The following is a 16,581-nucleotide window of genomic DNA, read 5'->3' as shown; positions in this document are numbered from 1 at the left end:
CACTCTAGTTTCAGCCCTTAGTACAGCTTTGAGGAGAGTCTAGAAAGCTTCTATCTATCTCCTTCTAGAGTTATGATGATGGGACAGCAGTAGAAGAACTCAGAAGGAAATTTCTCCAAATTTGCCATTCTTTTTGCTTCTTGGAGGTGGTCAGAATGGCAAACTACTAAAATTAGGACTTGTTTTCAGTCATTAGAAAAAGGATCTCTCTAGCACGTGAGATGCTGTAACAAAGCTTCTAGAATTAAGTTAACGCTCTTCAAGGTAACTTAAGTTCACAGAAGAGTTGCAGTATATTCTCCTGAGTGTCTGTCTTTGCCACACTTAAAGCATCTTTATCCAGAATTGGAGGAGCTAATTAAGCAAAGTGATAGGCTGAGCTGTCTCTTCTGTCTTTCCAAGGAGTTAATCTTTAGTGCTGTCGATGGCTTTTTAATATCTTTTCTGAAGGTTTAGGGACAAACTTTTAACTACTTTCTAACCATTTCTCTTCTACTGCCGTTTCTGTGGTTGGAATACTGAGGTGCTGTTGTGGACAAACAACTGCTTCATTCCATAGACAAAATGAGGGGCCTGAGAGATGCAGAAACAAACCCTGTAGAAACTTTTTTCCTTCTTCGGAGTCACCTTGCAGCTTTTCAGCTCCACTGTTATCTGAAAACTTAGCCCAGTCTTCCTTAAATTCTTTCAAAGGAGAGAACAGCTCACAATAAAAGACCTGATGTCAAAACTGGGTTTTTGAAGTATATGAATTTATGAGTTGTTTGAGGAGAAATGGTGGTATATTGAATGTATATTTAAATATTTCTCCAGTCTTCTCCAGCCACAACTGTTACATCTCCTAGTTCTACTCCAGCAAAAACTGTTGATACATCTCCTCCAGTTGATCTTTTTGCAACTCCATCTACAGCTGCTCCAGTCAGGTAAGTTAAAAAGTGTGTTTAAGTTACTGAGCTTGATGTAGGTGCCAAAGTCACACTTGTAACAGCAGGCTTGCCTGAAAAGTTTTGCTTGTTTTACAGGTGGTGTACACCAGTATTGAACAGGTTACATTTTAATACTGGTATAGATCACAAATAAACTCTTAAAACAAAAAAACCTTATGGCTACAACTTATGGCTACTCTGATTTGTTTGCAGTGTGATTGTGATGTTGTACCATTCCCAGCATAAACTTCCACTTGAATAGCCTGAAGTAATGTGAAAATCCAGAGTAGTGTTTACTGAATTAATATTCCTTTTTCTTGATGTTCGAATCAGTTAATGAAGCACGAGGATAATGAACTTCTGGAGTTTAAAATAAAAAAAATAAACATTTGACCTGTGAGACTCTGAATCTTGGTTTCAAGTCAAAATCAGAACAAACTGCTGTTGCTCACTATAATTAGCAGAAGTGGTAGAACTCTAGAGGTGTAAAAACCTCAAAGATTGAAGGAAAAATCTGAAGATGTAACTACCTTAAGTTAAATGTCAGGTGAAGAACATCACTATTGTTTGTTATTTAAATGTTTTAGATAAACAAGACCTGGTTTCCTAAGTAAATATCTGACTGGCTTAAGCCATTCAAATTTTATCAACTCTCTTCTAGCTAATGCCTGTTTATTGCCTGAAAATGCAGGTTTCTTGCTCTCTGAGATACCACAATGGAATACTGAAGAGGAATGGAGATGGTTTCAGTCACAGCAGTTTTTTCTCTGTTTTTAGGGACGACCTGGGATTTTGAATTTTTTTGTTTTGGGTGATGTGATGGGGCTTTTTTGTTTGGTTTGTTGTTTTGGGGTTTTGAGGGGTTTTTTAGAATTGTAACTCTCATGGATGTGTTGCAATGTCATTATCAAGTAACGGAAGTAAGTTAAGGTCCCATCCCGGGTTCTTGGCACTTTGTACATTGTGGGTGTTTATGGCTACTGCTCTCTAATCCTAAGGCCTGAAAGAAATGTCTCTCTCTTTTCATCAGTCGTCCAAACTAGGGGAAATTCTATAATCCAGTTGTGATATTTTTTAAAAATGTGATTGCAGCGGACAAATAATGCCTGCAGCATCTAATATCTCCATTTTCTTGGCAGCTCTTCCAAACCATCCAGTGATCTTCTGGATCTTCAGCCAGATTTTGCCACTACTGGGCAGGCAGCTCCAGCACCTGCTCCTGCTGCTGCTGCTGCTGCTGCTGCTGGAGCCACTTCATGGGGAGGTAGAGAAACCTCAGTATCAGCATCTCTTCTTGCAGTCTCCATCTTGCCTGGCTGAACTGAAATCTGGCTTTCTCTGCTAGCACAGCATGCTCCCCCCTCACTCCCAGGCTTCTGCTGACCTGACAGTCAGGCATTCCTTTGCAGCACAAGGCGGCTACTTCTTTCCAGGGATATGCATAATAGCATAAGCTGCTTATAAGGGCCTGTCCACAAAGCTGGGGGGAGCCAGGATTATGTGACTAAAAGTGAGCAGGAGGAAGCTGGATGAAGGTGAAGAGGTAGGATAGGCTTATCAAAACAGAAGAACTAGAACTGTTCATGAGCTTATTGGCAAGGTGAGGGCAGAAATCAACTCATGTTCATAAAGCAAAGCCCACAGATCAGTAAGAGAAGGATCAAAAATGCCTTTTAAAACAAAAATGCATCTAAAGCAAATGGTGGCAACTTCATTTTGCTGCATGATTACCTCTGACAACCCTTAACATATTCTAATAAAATATCTTTCTTGTCTGCTTAGAATAATAATATGAAGATAGAAGTGGGGGGCTAACTGCTTTCGAGCAGGAATACCTAAGGCAGCTCTGAAATTTGAGCTCTGGTGAACTGAGCCTGTTGTTCCAGTCAGCACTGGCAGCTGGTGATCTGAAGAGGACCACAGTAAACGTAGACAAAGTTCACTTCTGTCCTGTTAAGACAAGGAATTAGGCCAGTAATTGTGATTTAACTTACCCAGTTGTAAACCCACTCTGGTATAATCTTAAGAGATCCTGTAGGTTAATGAACTCATTAGCCCTCTCACAGCAGGAATGCAAGACTGAGTCATTTTGACTGTGCAATCAGTGCTGATGTACCATCAGTGCTGGTGTACTGTCAGTGCTAGTGGCTTCTGCATTCCCTGTTTCTGTTCTTAGTTTTAGTTCATTCAAGATGACATTGTATCTCAGCCACTGCATTACGAGAGGAAAGCTGTGGCTGTCATGTCGACCATGTTTTGAGTATTCCAGTTCAATTCTCATGAATTGATTTTTCTTTTTTCACAAATACCAATTTTATTAACAGAAATGTACTCTTACCCAGAAAGCAAGACCAGAGTCATCTATTCTAGGATGCCTGGGTTTCATTATTCTGCAGGTTTTTGGTTGCATCCTGTTTGTCTTATTTTGTCATTGCCAAGCACTGAAATACAAACTTTTGAGATGCTTGAAAGAGCTAATCTTTTTCAGCAGTTGCTCAATCCTAAAACAATAGAAACATAAATAAATAGCCAGTAATATTGTAAAATATTAATTTACATAGAAATCAAAAGCTGATTTATTTGGGGGTTTTTTACAGCTTTTTGAACAAAACCCCTAGCTAGTAGTTTGGAACTTAGGTGTTTTATTCTTCTGAATTACTGAAAACTTCCAAATTGACTGTTAATGCACCTAGTCCTTTTATTCCACAACAGAAGAGGACATTTTCCTTTGGCCAGGATTATCTCCAACCTCATCAAGTATACTTGAGTCTTATCTTTCAGAATAGCATTTTGGTAACTTAGTAAGCTTCAACTTTGTCTGCTTTACTGTTGGCAGGAGTCCAGGTATGATGACCTATGACTACATTACTGCACTGGAATCTTGCGTGGTTTTGGGTGGGTTTTTGGTGGAGTTTTTTGGCGATTTTTTGGCCTTTCTTCTTTTTCAAACTCTCTTGAAGTGTTGCCAAACACCATGTGAGACAAGCATAAATTGAGAACTTAAATGGCTTTTTTGTGAAACTACTGTAATTTCCATTAATATTTTATCTGATAATGAGAAAATCTTTAAGCCTGTGTTACAGGTTGTTTATTCACTTGTTTAAACTAAGTCTTCAGGATGAAGCTAGTAGTAATTACAAATTGTACAATCTCATAGATACACAGCCTTTTCATTAATGCAGGTGAGACCACATCAGAAATAGTGCATCCAGTTCTAGGCTCTCCTGTTTAAAGTAGAGGGTCTTGGCAGAGGACTGCTAGGACTCCAGAAGTCTACATGTCTTCTTCACAGAGATGGAGGGAGCTGGGCCTCTGTCACCTGGCAAAGAGGAGGCTAAAGAGGACTCTTAAAAGTGGTCTACAACTACTGGAAGGGGAATTACAGAACAGTACTAAAATTTCCTTAGAAATTATAGTTGATTAAAATGAAGAGATGGATTAAAACGAAGAGGTTGAGTGGATGTGAGAAAAAAATTACTTCATTTGGAAGGTAGGACAATACTGGACCAGATTTTTGATGCAAGCTAGTGAGATCTCCATTCCTGGAGATTTTTCAAGACCTGACTAGGCAAAGCCATGACCGCCCTGCTGTGGTGTTGGGATTGCTGTTGTTCTGAGCGGGAGGCTGGACAAGGTGACCTTCCTTTCACTCTGGACTTCTGGGAGGATGTGAAACAGTGCCTCACTGCTACTTGAGCTGCTTACGCTTCTGGGCTACAGCAAGTTAATGTGGGAACTCATGAGAAAATCGTAGGAGAGGGATGAAGTTGGAAAAAGTGCTACAGCTTGGAATAGCTGGGAGAATAGGAATATCAAATACTTCAAGGTGCAACATCAATACATGTCAGCAATAAATGCTCCTGCTTTTCTCAATCTCCCTGGCAGTGTAGATCCTGTGTATTCTTGCCTATACTGTATATACTCAGTATAACGCACTATATTTAGGGGTAGGTACATTGTATATTTTGTTATATACCTAGTATATTTCTGAATTCACAGTATGTTATCTAGGAAATGAACTGTAGCTTGTGAAAATCTACACTTCTATGCTAACAGGAGATCATCAAGGTAGGATAATATGTTGCCTCCAACATACTGCAAGGTGAATAGATAGGCATTTGGCAGGGAAACTAGGCTATAGTATTACAAAAAATACACTAGGTCAAATTCTGCATCCTTGTAAGATCTGAGTCTTGGATATAAAAGCAAATTGTCTTGAATTTCTTCCTTGAACTACCTTGCAGTGTGCCTTAGAACATGGATTGGCTAATAGTATTGTTACTGTAATGTTACTATACAAAACAAACATTGCTTTTAATCATTCCCATATTAACAGTAAGTGTAGATTGCTGTGTTGGATAATTGTAATTTTGCTGTATTGAGATCTATAACGTAACTGAATAACAAGAGTGCATTGAAGAATAAGCTAATAAAACTTAAAAGTTTGCCAGCGGTTGTTTATTTTGAGTCTAGCTGAGACATTCACCTGGTGTGCAGTAATGGATACCAGAGTGCTGCATTATTAATGTACTGTTCTGCTCTTGCAGAAAGGTGTTTTGACTTACCTCAGCTTGTGCAGTCACGCTCAAGTAGAGCTCTCCCAAGGAACCAATTACAAAAACTGTAAAAAAACCTACGTGTAGGTTCTTGCTGCCTTTTTTACAAGTGTTGTAAAATAAAGAAAAATTTATGAAGATCGAGCAGTGCTTGCTCAAATCGTTTTGCTTCCAACATGCTGACCCACAGTAAAGTATCTGAACTCAGTGCTTGCTGATCAGTGTGGATCAGATGAACCTGTGCCCCTGTTATGGCTACAATAAATCTGGGAGCAACACCAAGCTACTGGTTAATAAATAGATAGTTGGTGAGCCTAAACTATCTTAACTGCAGAATAAAAAGGTTATAGGACTTGTTAGTTTACACGGGGTTTTATCTCTTATAGTTGATTTTTTTATATAGAGAAAGCTTCTGTGTTTGAGCTCAATCAGAGGACATCATCATTGGCTTTGTTGATTTCCAGAAACAGTTGACTAAGAAGCCAAAGTATGAGCAAAGCCAATCTGCTTCTGCTTATGCTGTCTACCATTCACAGTCCTCATAACAAGTGTTAACAAAGTTAGTTTCTGTTTGATAGAGCATGCTTGCTCTATCATAAATGCAGGAAAAGCTTTTGAAGAGGAGCTTCCTCTCTGCCTTCCTGCTCCCTTCCTCCCTCCCTCTTGACAGTTGTCCCAAGTCAAATAATCACCACCTGTTTGTCCCTTAGAATATACTTGGGACACTAGGGATGTCATGAATCATATCCTGAAGGAACTTAACACTGTGCAAGCTGCTCTCTGCTAGAGTACCCTGGGTTTAGTGCCAGTTCCATGAAGGGTTCTGGGGATGTACTGGTTTTGTTTTGATTAGTTATTAAACAGAATGAGCTTTGTCGTGTCAAAATAACTTCTTAAATTCAAGTGTAGAAATTGTTTAACCTAGACAACATCACTTAGAATGAACATTTGGCTAATGAACTTCTTCCATTTGGAAGCTCTACTAACTTGTCTGTTTCTTTATTCTGCTGTCATTTTAATGGACAATCACTAGACCTTTTGGGAGAGGGTGAGTAATATCTTTAATTTCTAAGACTTCTGAATGTTAAGACTCCTTAATAAGCTCCAGCTTTCTGGACTTGAGTGATTGTGGTTTCCGTGCCTCACCCCTTACTTTTCCTGTTTGATCTTCATTATATGGTTGCATATAGATAATCTGGCTGCACTTTCCGGTGTTACCTCTGAGCCACAGATTTCAGATCCATTTGCCCCAGAGCCTACTGCAACTACTGCTGCAACTACTGATACTACAACCACTTCAGCTGCTGCCACCACAACTACAACTGTTACTGCGTCCACTGCTGAAGTGGATCTCTTTGGAGGTTAGTTCGGTTGCTGTAGTGCTCTACACCAGCTTGTAAGGTAGATGAGGTAATATTGAGTTCAGCTGTTGTAACAAGGCATCTAATTTAACCAACTCTACCAGAGGTGCCTGTGTATGGGATGCTGGATGGAACAGAAAATATCAGCTGCCCAACTACCTCTTTCTTTGCTGTGCTTAAAAGACTCCTGTGCATATATATATGAAAAATGGAAAACTCTATACCTTAAGGCTGCCTTATTGTATGATTGAACAGCTAAGAACAGTAGTTCTCAGATCCATTCTGGGGTGAGAAGGTATTGTTTTCACATTATTTAGTATCTGTGCACTCTTACTACAATTTCCGGGAAAAAGCAGGTGTACTTCATAGCTGAAGAGGATGGATGTGGCAGTGTCCTGCCTCTTCATTACTTGTCATGCTTGAGCTGTGTTGTGTTTCTTTTGGGTATTTCCTGCAAATACAGTGTTAAGCCATCTGAAATTACTGTATTTTGGCATTCTTGAGTCTAGGTTTTATTTCACAAGACATTTGCAGTAAACTTTAGTGATGATGAATTTGTACTAAATGCCAACTATGCAAATAATGTATAGGAAACATGGTTTCAGTCTTTAATGTTATCTGCTATCTGCTTGAGTCAGAATACATTCCCACTGTATATTGTCAGGTTTTTTGTCACAGAGCAGGAGGCTTCTCAACAGCATTTCTTTTTAATACTATACCAGTCCAGTAATGGACAAATCTTTCTGTTTAAAAACTGTTAACATTTTTGAGATCACCTGACCACTGTGTTCCTCTAGTTTTCTCTTCCTTTGATGCATGCTTTCAGCATGACAGTGTATGCCAGGAATAAGTAATATCTTACTTGCCATGAAAACTGAATTCCAGTATTTTCTCTGTGGGATGTGCTCATCTATCTCTTCTGCTGACAGGAGTGCTGGAGAGATCTCATACATAAACAGCTTGACTACAAAGGTGTTTCCTAAAGACTGAAAGTTCCCAGTTAGAAGATTTTTTTAGGACTGACTTTTACAGACAGCACCAAACACCCCAGTAAAAATGCTGAAAAGCTGTAAGAAAGAAGTACAACTACTACCTGCTACTCAGCCACTCCTTTTACAAAGATTGATAGCAGTCCTGTGTCACAGGATTGGCCAGTTTAAAATTTAAAATTTAAAATTAGTCATGGGCAAGATTCTGGATGCCACTAAGAACAAGAGAGGGTTGTTTACTCTCAGCAGCCTGTTCCAGAAGCCAAGGCCTGTGCTCATCAACAGCCCTGCAGATGCATAGAGTGTGAAAGCACTGGGGTGGAGCCAGTCTCAGATACCGCACTTTGACATTGCATTACTCATTTAGCATAAATACATGATTTTTTAAAAAATTAAACAATAGTTAAATGGATAGAAATCACTGTAAACTTTCAACAGGATTAGGAAAACACCTACCCATGCCTGTTCTTCCAGCAATACAGCAACAAGATGTAACTTTTTTTTTCTACCTTTATCATTATTTTGTGCCTGTGAAAAACAGCTACTACGAAATTGTGTGTCTGCTTCCAGGCTTCTCAAGTGGCAGAGACCTGGATGGATTTAGTTTCTAGACATTTAATTGATCATTAGATAACTTAGTGACACATGTTAAGAAGTGGAGTTGCCTTCACCCTCCAGTGTGGAAAAAATTTTACTTTTGCATTATGGGGACTTCTGTGACATGATCTCTTTGAAAGAGAATGTATTTTGTTGCTCAAATGCTATAAATCTCCAGTGGATTATATGTTAGATGAATAGTGACTTTTTCCTGGAACACTTCGGGATGAAGCAAGGTTGCATTATTTACAACAACAGATGTCTAGTTCTCAAGAAGAAAAATCTCTAAACACATTCAGCAGTGAAAGTACATTTGCAGTGCCTTCAAGACACCCCCTGGCCACACCCTTTTAAGATCCATGAGTCCATACTGAACTTCCATCTCTGCTATGGTCTGGGAGTTTTTGTTTCTTTATGTTTGTTTTTCTTCTGAAGGCTGTGCTGTAAGTATATACCAGTATATTACACTAACATTCCATGTTACTTTAAGACTGTGTACAGTGCAAGAAGAGGTAGTTTGGGGGGCAGACACTGTTGCTCTGTAGCTTTTGTGGTGTTAAACATGCTTACACTTAATCTTGTTAAGTAGGTATTTGACCTTTGAAGTCTTACAGATAGTCTTCCCGGTCACCTTAACTTCTTGCAGCTTGCCAGTGCTTTGTTGCTTCATGTGGTTCCTTGTGGTGAGGTGTGGTAGGGAAAATTACAGGAGCGGTGATCTCAGGAGGAAAATGTCTTCAGGGAGTGACTGATTAGAGAAAGAAGCAAAGAAGCTGAAAGCTGCAGGAGAAAGGCAGCCAAGCTGAGGGAAGAGGCAGAAGAGGACACTGAAATGGTTGTTGTCTGTCTACTCTCTTGCACTGTACTGCTGATACTTTAGCTGATAGGCGCCTGCATGCTGCCTAGGATTGGGCCTTGTCTTTATGACATAAGCTCTGCATTATGTCTTCATCTAATATAGTATTGGAAAGCTGATGAGAAATGCAGGATTGATCCAGAAAAACTTTTTTAAAGAACCCACTCTGATTAATGGACAAGCTTTCAGTTACCTGAGCCCACTTGAAGAATTCCTTATCATGTTTCTAAGATAAACAAAAGGAGGCTGTTTTTAAAGTGCAACTGGAATCATTCCTTAGAGGAAAAAATGTAAAGGTAGAAGAAAAGCAAAATACCTTGAAATGCAGCGTATCTCAGTAATAGAATTTGTGCACAGTACTTTTGAACTCCAGTAGTGTGCTACTGAGTTACATTTTGGGGTGTGATTACACTGTTAAATGGTGCAAGTAACAAGTCATGGCAGACATTGTGCAAATGTCAGCTGTTAGACATTCAGATGACTTGAATTGTAAGTGGACAGGAGAGCTATGGTTTTCCCCATAGAGAATGTACGGGCAAAGTGTGAAGAATTTTTGCACTTGATGGCTGATGAATGGCCCCTATGATGAAAGAGGCTGGCATAGCAAAGTAGCTCTTAATTCAAAAAACAGCAAAAAATTTGCGTTATTATGTCATAGAATCATGGAATGATCAAGGTTGGAAGAGACCTTTAAAAGCATCAAGTCCAACTGTCAGTTTTGTAGCACTGAGCCTAGTAGAATACTTCTCTTTAACTCTGGTCAGGTTGTCCATGTCAAAAAGTAATGAAGGGTGACTGAAGAGGGGAAAAAACTGTAGAGTTTCTCATGTACACTTTAGTTCTACCATCTTTCCTATACTTGTGACTTTCCACAGGATTTTTTCACTTGTTGCATAATACATTAAATTATTATAAGTCAGCTGTATCACCATATGTGAGTTAGTTTGTCACGTATTCATGCCGTGGCATCAAATAAAGCCTGAATTTATGAAATTAAACAGATCACTCTTCAGGAACACTTATTTTACTGCAAACAAGATGTATCATACCACTGCTTCATTATTTCAGAACTTTAAAATGCTCTTGTTTGCACATGATTTCAATAAAACTGTATTTATGAATTTAAATGTAATGCAGTACATAATACATACCTATCACTCCTAATATATGTTCCATGCAGTGTGAACTTGCAAAGGTTTCAGCAACGTCTTAAAGTTTTCAGGATGTCAATAGTTGAAGTGAGAACCATATGCTACTTGATTCTAGAAATCAAAAGCTAGATTCACTTTTGAAACAGAAGATGCAGAAATGTAAGGACTAGAGTAACTGATTGAAAGAGAGAAGATCTCTTACAGTGCTGGATATGCAAATGTACTGTTACTATGGAGGAACAAAAAAAGAAAATAAACATTCCTTTTTTTTTTTAGTGATGAAGTATGCAGACTAAATTGTATCCCATTTCTGCATGCTGTGCTAGATTTTACCAGAGGGCAAAGGGCAACTGTGCGGGTGCAGCAGAGGCTTTTGAAAAGCTTCAAATAGCTTCATAGGCGTTAACGTAAAAGAACCCCAATGGCAAACTGTTAGTTTGATCTATGAGTTGTAGGATCACCCGTTCAGGTTGATTCATCTCTGTGTTCTTATACATTTCTTGCACTTCTCAGTAACTAATACTAGAAGTTCTCAATGTAACTGTTTTTCTTTAGTTTCTATTGTGTTTAACCCATCTGCCATTTAACCCAAGTCTGATGCTAAAAAAAAATTATAATGCTTGGCAAGAGCTTTATTCAGAAGTGTCAGTAAGTAATAAAACTGGTGCCAAACTATTGTTTCCTTCCATCTATGGGCTTTAAGAAATTTATGTCCACTTGAATATCTGTGATTGTGGAATTTCAATAGCCTACACCTGGTCAGGAATAGGTGTTACTCTGAGGCTGAAGTGATCCCAACACAGAACTAGTGACTAACTATGCAATCTGAATTCCCACTTTATATGTCATCTGGAGTCTATCCTTTCATTCTGGGAAATAATCACAAGTAGGGTTAAATAATGTCTGTGCTGTTGGCCTACAAGCTTGTGTGAGTACAATGTGTTCTTTTGAGAGAGCCCAGGGTGACCTTCCATCTGAAAGCTGGCCCTGTAGAGCAAAACCCAACACACATGACCTTACATATAGCATATTCTCCAGTAGTACAGTGTAAAACTCTTCAGTTCTGTGTTGAATTTCTTCCATGTGGTGTATGCCAGTATCTGGTACACATACAATACTGTGATGTTTGACTTATGCTTATTTTTTTACTTGGACAACTGCCATCCAGTTTTGTTGTTGAACAACCCTGTTACTTGAAAAATAGAATTATATTTTAAATGGCTTATTAGCAGGCCTTTTTGCTACTAATTCATTTTGATTCTATTGTACAAGACTAACTGGCTTTCTTCTCTTCTGTTGAAGTTTCAATGCATGTTCTTTTGAGCTTTTTAGATTACCTGGCACAAACTTGTTTTTAAAATGGTTGTTTTCATTTTAAAATTGACTCTCAAGTTAAAGCATGTTAAGCTTTTTCCTGTAGTAGTTTGACAGTGCAATTGCAGTATTCCCCAACAGATTTTTTTTTATCTTGCTAACTTTGTAGCAGTAGAAAAATTGCCTTTACAAGCATCTTGAAGTATTTAATCCTAACTGTGCAGTTTTTTTGTGAAGAAAAGGCTTGCCTATGATGATAGTCCAAATGGCACTGTCCGTTAGGACTACTTCATAAAATTAAGAGCTACAAGTGGTGGTTTAAGCCTACAAATAATGCTGTAAAAGTTCATAGCTTGAAATTTAAGCATGCTACTTAGCAAGTGGCAAACAAACAATAACAAAAAGCAGTCAAAGAAAACTCATGAGCAAGTCATTTCAAAACCTCAAACCAGTTGTCTTCCCTGACTTGACTGGTTGGCCTGGTAGTGATCCTAAAAGGACAGACAAGCTGTGGCTGGCCAACAGTTGAGATGAACACTCTTGATCTGTTTGAAGCAAGCTGAGTTAATATAACCTATACATCAGGTTATGGCTTCAGAAAGATCCAATTGGAATACTGTTAAGAAACAAGTAAGTTCAAATTTTCAGATGTTGCATGACTGGCTTGGCTCAAAAACTAGAAATGGTAGATTCAGATACCTGCCAGAGTAATTGGATTGTTCTTCGTTAACGGTGCTTAAGTTTGCAAAGCACTGTGCTATGTGAGTAAACTCACAGTTGCAGATTAATCACATGTAATACAGGCTTTAAGCATGCAAGTTGTTAATATCTATTCTTGAGTTAATTTCAGGTAGTACATGAGCATGCAGCTCAGAACCCTTATACAATGAGAATAATGCCTTCTTTCACACTCACTATACTTCCTGTGGGCAACCCAAGAAGCTCCATCTGCAAACCCTGTCTAGAACATGCTTGTGTGGGGTTGGGGGGGGAGACAAAGCGTTTTGCTCTGCATGACTTGCCTTGCTGTTGGAGTAATTACATTCATGTTGTATAAGGGGATCTACCTATGCAATTTAACTTGGTTCTTTTACTATATTTTTTCTTCTCTTTATTTTTTTTATTTTAATTTCTGTTCCTAAACTGCACCCAAGATGCCTTTGCAGCTTCTCCTGGGGAAGCCCCTGCAGCAGCTGAAGGGGCAGCAGCACCAGCTACCCCAACCCCTGTAGCAGCAGCTCTTGATGCATGTTCAGGAAATGGTGGGTTTTATGTCATTAGATAGTATCTTGTTTTGCTGTTTTATTTGGGGTTTTTTGTTTTATTTAAACTACATGGCAGTGTGTTTTTCTGAAATTGTCATAGTGTTTGCAATTGGTCAAAACAAATCTTAGACTGAAGACCATGCTTAACAAAACCACCTGTTTCTGAGGCCCAGTAACTTTGTGCTTATTTAGTAGTGCTGAAAAACAGTTCTGTCAGTGCTGAGTTGTAAGCAGGACCCTGGATAGTCTTTTGTTGTATTTCTTTCTTTGGGCCTGTCAAACAGCCTTTGAAAGTTCTCACCTGTAGTAACTAGACTGCTTAGTCTTTCAGATGGTCTTTATTTTAGAAAAACATAAGTAAGATTTCTGGATAAGTAAGCTAGATGTTAGAGCAGTCATCTCTGTGTGCGTGGGTGTATTTTGCAGTATGTGCATTGCCTGTAGTTGCTTTGTTCTTGACTTCCTCCCTCACTGATCCTAAGTATGCATACACATATATTTCCCCTCTCCTTTTTACAAGACCCCTTTGCCCCATCCGAAGGTAGTGCAGAGGCTGCTCCTGAGCTGGACCTCTTTGCTATGAAGCCAACAGAGACTGCTGTTCCTGTAGTTACCCCTACAACTAGCGCAGCCACTCCAGTTCCTGCAACAACTCCTTCTCCAGCTGCTGCTGTTGCTGCTGCTGCTACTGCTACTACAGCTACTGCCACTACCACTACTGCCACCACTTCTGCTACCGCCACCACCTCCGCTCCTCCTGCTCTAGATATATTTGGTGGTAATTTTGTTTTTAACTCTTTGATTCTGGTGGATTGATCTGTCAGGAGTACCAAACAAACAAATCATTGTTGCATGCGTGTTGTGTGCTAGGCTTTCAAACCAGAGAGCCTAATTAATTTCAAATATGATATGCAAAATTTGAAAGTTGTGCTTTCAGTCCTGCCTTTGAAAATGAGTTAAAGATGTGTTGTGTTCTTGGCCTTAGATTTATTTGAGTCTGCTCCTGATGCACCTGCAGCACCTAAACCAGACACTACTCCTAGCATAGATCTCTTTGGTACAGGTAAAGGGAGAATTCTTCCAATACTCTGCTGCTTTGATGCTGTGAAATGGTGACTTGAGTGATACTTACTTCATGTTTTTTCTTTCATTTCTGGAAGATACATTTTCATCTCCACCACCTGCAGCTTCTCCTGTGCCTGAGAGTTCTCTCACTGGTGATCTCTTATCTGGTGAGTGCTTGTTTTCACAGGTCTTTCTACAGACTTCCTGGGTTTGGATTTTTTCCCAAAAGTTAAAAAAATATCAATTAACTGTGAATTTACATCTTTATGCTGAAATACATGAAGTACTGAGTTGTGTGTTTGATGCTTTGAGCACAAGAAGTGTGCGTGCTGAAGATGCAAATCATTAATTGGCTGACAGTGAAGTTGAATAAGTAATGTGATTGTTGGAAGAGTAAATCCTCCTCTAAGCATAAGGAAATTCTTAATGAACAATTCTTTCTTTAAAGTACTGTGGTTTTCAGTTGCTGTGTGAGAAATGTAACACTTCCTGTTTGCAGTTCTGAAGACTGTTACCTGAATTTACCAACCCTGTGGTTCAAACTGATGGAGCCCATGTGGCTTTGAAATATTTAGCTATCATTGTTGCCTTGCTGATACTAAATATTATTTATCCTGTGCTCACTGCAGTTGATGCATTTGCAGCCCCCTCTCCTCTACCCACTGCCTCTCCAGCAAAGGTGGATTCTTCAGGTGTGATTGACCTATTTGGTGGTGGGTATTTTTCTTTCCTCACCACTTCAGAGTTGAATCACTTCATTTCAGTTACCTTTGCGCTTTGCTAAAGCTGCGGGTTTCCCCTTCTCACAGCCTTTTTGTGTGACATTACAGCTGAGAGTAGCATGTCCTGTTCTTAGTACTGTACAATGATGAACTGCAAATAAACTGTTGGTGTGGTCATTCTGTTGTCATGACACTTGCCATCTGTCTTCAGTCAGTGCATGCATGGCTCTTCCTCAGATGCCAGTGAAAGTACTGTATTCTTTTTTCTTTTTTGCAAGTCTCCATGGTCATGTTGTTTTCTCTCAGTTCCGTTTCTCAAAGCAGCTGAAGTTTTGAAGGTGATTTATCTCAAACTGGGTATCTGAATCAGGATGTTTGCTGAATTTGACAAGGTGGAAACTAGGATAGGCACAGCCAACTCTAGTCATGTTGCAAAACAGAAATTTTGCTTAGAGGCAGTGCATTTCAAACCTTAGTGAAATACTCCTCTAAAAAGCCAGTACAAGTCACTAGTTTTTGGCTGGAATTACTCCAAACTCTGGTTCAATGCATTCGTCTCTGAATGAGTTAACCCTGATTTCTTCAATGATATGCTTTGTATGGTTTTTTTGAGAAGAGGCCCAAATAAAAGATAATTGTTTCAAATATTGGTTTGTTGCACCTCCTGTTTTCCACCTGAATGTTGTGTCCATGGTACTGCTCTGCAATAAAGATGGCCAAGCACTTTCATTTTATCCTGATGATGTATAAAGTGGTTATCCTTTTGTCTTCTTTTGTTATGATAAGTGATTAATTGATATATTTAATATTGAACTCTACTTTTTCTTGATGCTTTCTGGAATTCCCTTTAGATGCTTTTGGAAGTAGTGCTCCTGAACCCCAGCCAACAACCCCGGCTGCTTCTAGTTCCTCAGCTTCTGCAGACCTACTTGCTGGTAATAAAGAACTGTTAAAAGTTTACTATTTTAAAACATAAGAATTGGTTTTCAAAATCTTTTCTGTTCCCTGGGTATAGATAGACTTTTGCAATGGAATAAAATACTCATTCAAAAGATTTCTCAGTACTTCAGATGTTTTAATTCAAATTAGAGTGATTTTTAATGGAGGCAAAATAGTGAAGTACAAATTAACTTCCTAAATTTTCTTCTTTCCATGCTATTTATTTTCCTACCTCACACACAACCCTTATTTTTCTATACTGTTCATTGAATATGAACGTCTGCATGAAGCTTTTTTGACTGTAGCAGTATTCAAGAGGTTTTTCAGGCTATGCCTCTTCTTCCTTACTGCTAATTAATCATAATTTCTTTTAGTTCATTCAGTTTGATTGCTTTAATTGAGTTAAATTGAATACTTAAATGTTAGTAGCTTGAATGAATGCCTTGGTAGAAGTCTTGGATTTAGCCAAAGAGAATGAGATGATGAGTGTGCTTTTCTGAGCAAAGGGCATAGAAGTGATAGACCTTCTGCTTTTACTGGGCAAGATGAGGTCTCTGCTAGTGCTGAGTGTGACATCACTGTCGCTCTTTATATGAGAGGCTGAATAACTGTATCACTGTAGTCTGCATCCTACAGACAAGGAGCTTCACTTGAATTCTGTGTATAATATCCTCCAAAATTCCTGAAATACCATGTACTGTAGTAGCTACTGATTGTGCTAAACAGTTGCCACTCCTCCCCATCCCTGTCTGAAGTTTGTAGAGCACATCTTTGTCAAGAGGAAGGAAAATAATGCACTTTTGGTTTGTAGAAGGTTTGTCTTAAATTCTCACGTATTTC

The 16,581-nt window shown here is 38.9% G+C and overlaps 1 protein-coding gene across 18 annotated transcripts in view; it reads left to right on the top strand.

The window, feature by feature from the left end:
- SNAP91 (synaptosome associated protein 91) overlaps positions 1–16,581 on the top strand; it is a 68,539-nt gene that overhangs the window by 33,492 nt on the left and 18,466 nt on the right. For 7 of the 18 annotated variants that reach the window (XM_071548694.1, XM_071548686.1, XM_071548687.1 and 4 more), the window contains exons 12-21: positions 814–923; positions 2,066–2,190; positions 6,516–6,530; positions 6,673–6,843; positions 12,905–13,012; positions 13,536–13,793; positions 14,001–14,078; positions 14,176–14,247; positions 14,710–14,793; positions 15,654–15,737. In XM_071548694.1, the coding sequence (XP_071404795.1) occupies positions 814–923; positions 2,066–2,190; positions 6,516–6,530; positions 6,673–6,843; positions 12,905–13,012; positions 13,536–13,793; positions 14,001–14,078; positions 14,176–14,247; positions 14,710–14,793; positions 15,654–15,737 (1,105 nt within the window). The remainder of the gene's footprint in view (positions 1–813; positions 924–2,065; positions 2,191–6,515; positions 6,531–6,672; positions 6,844–12,904; positions 13,013–13,535; positions 13,794–14,000; positions 14,079–14,175; positions 14,248–14,709; positions 14,794–15,653; positions 15,738–16,581) is intronic. The other 11 variants (XM_071548695.1, XM_071548698.1, XM_071548696.1 and 8 more) reach the window with 7 other exon arrangements.

The sequence above is a fragment of the Pithys albifrons genome, chromosome 2 (assembly GCF_047495875.1).
Source record: "Pithys albifrons albifrons isolate INPA30051 chromosome 2, PitAlb_v1, whole genome shotgun sequence".
Lineage (NCBI taxonomy): Eukaryota > Metazoa > Chordata > Aves > Passeriformes > Thamnophilidae > Pithys > Pithys albifrons.
Note: the sequence above shows the minus strand (reverse complement) of the source record. Positions and strands in the feature narration are given on the sequence as shown.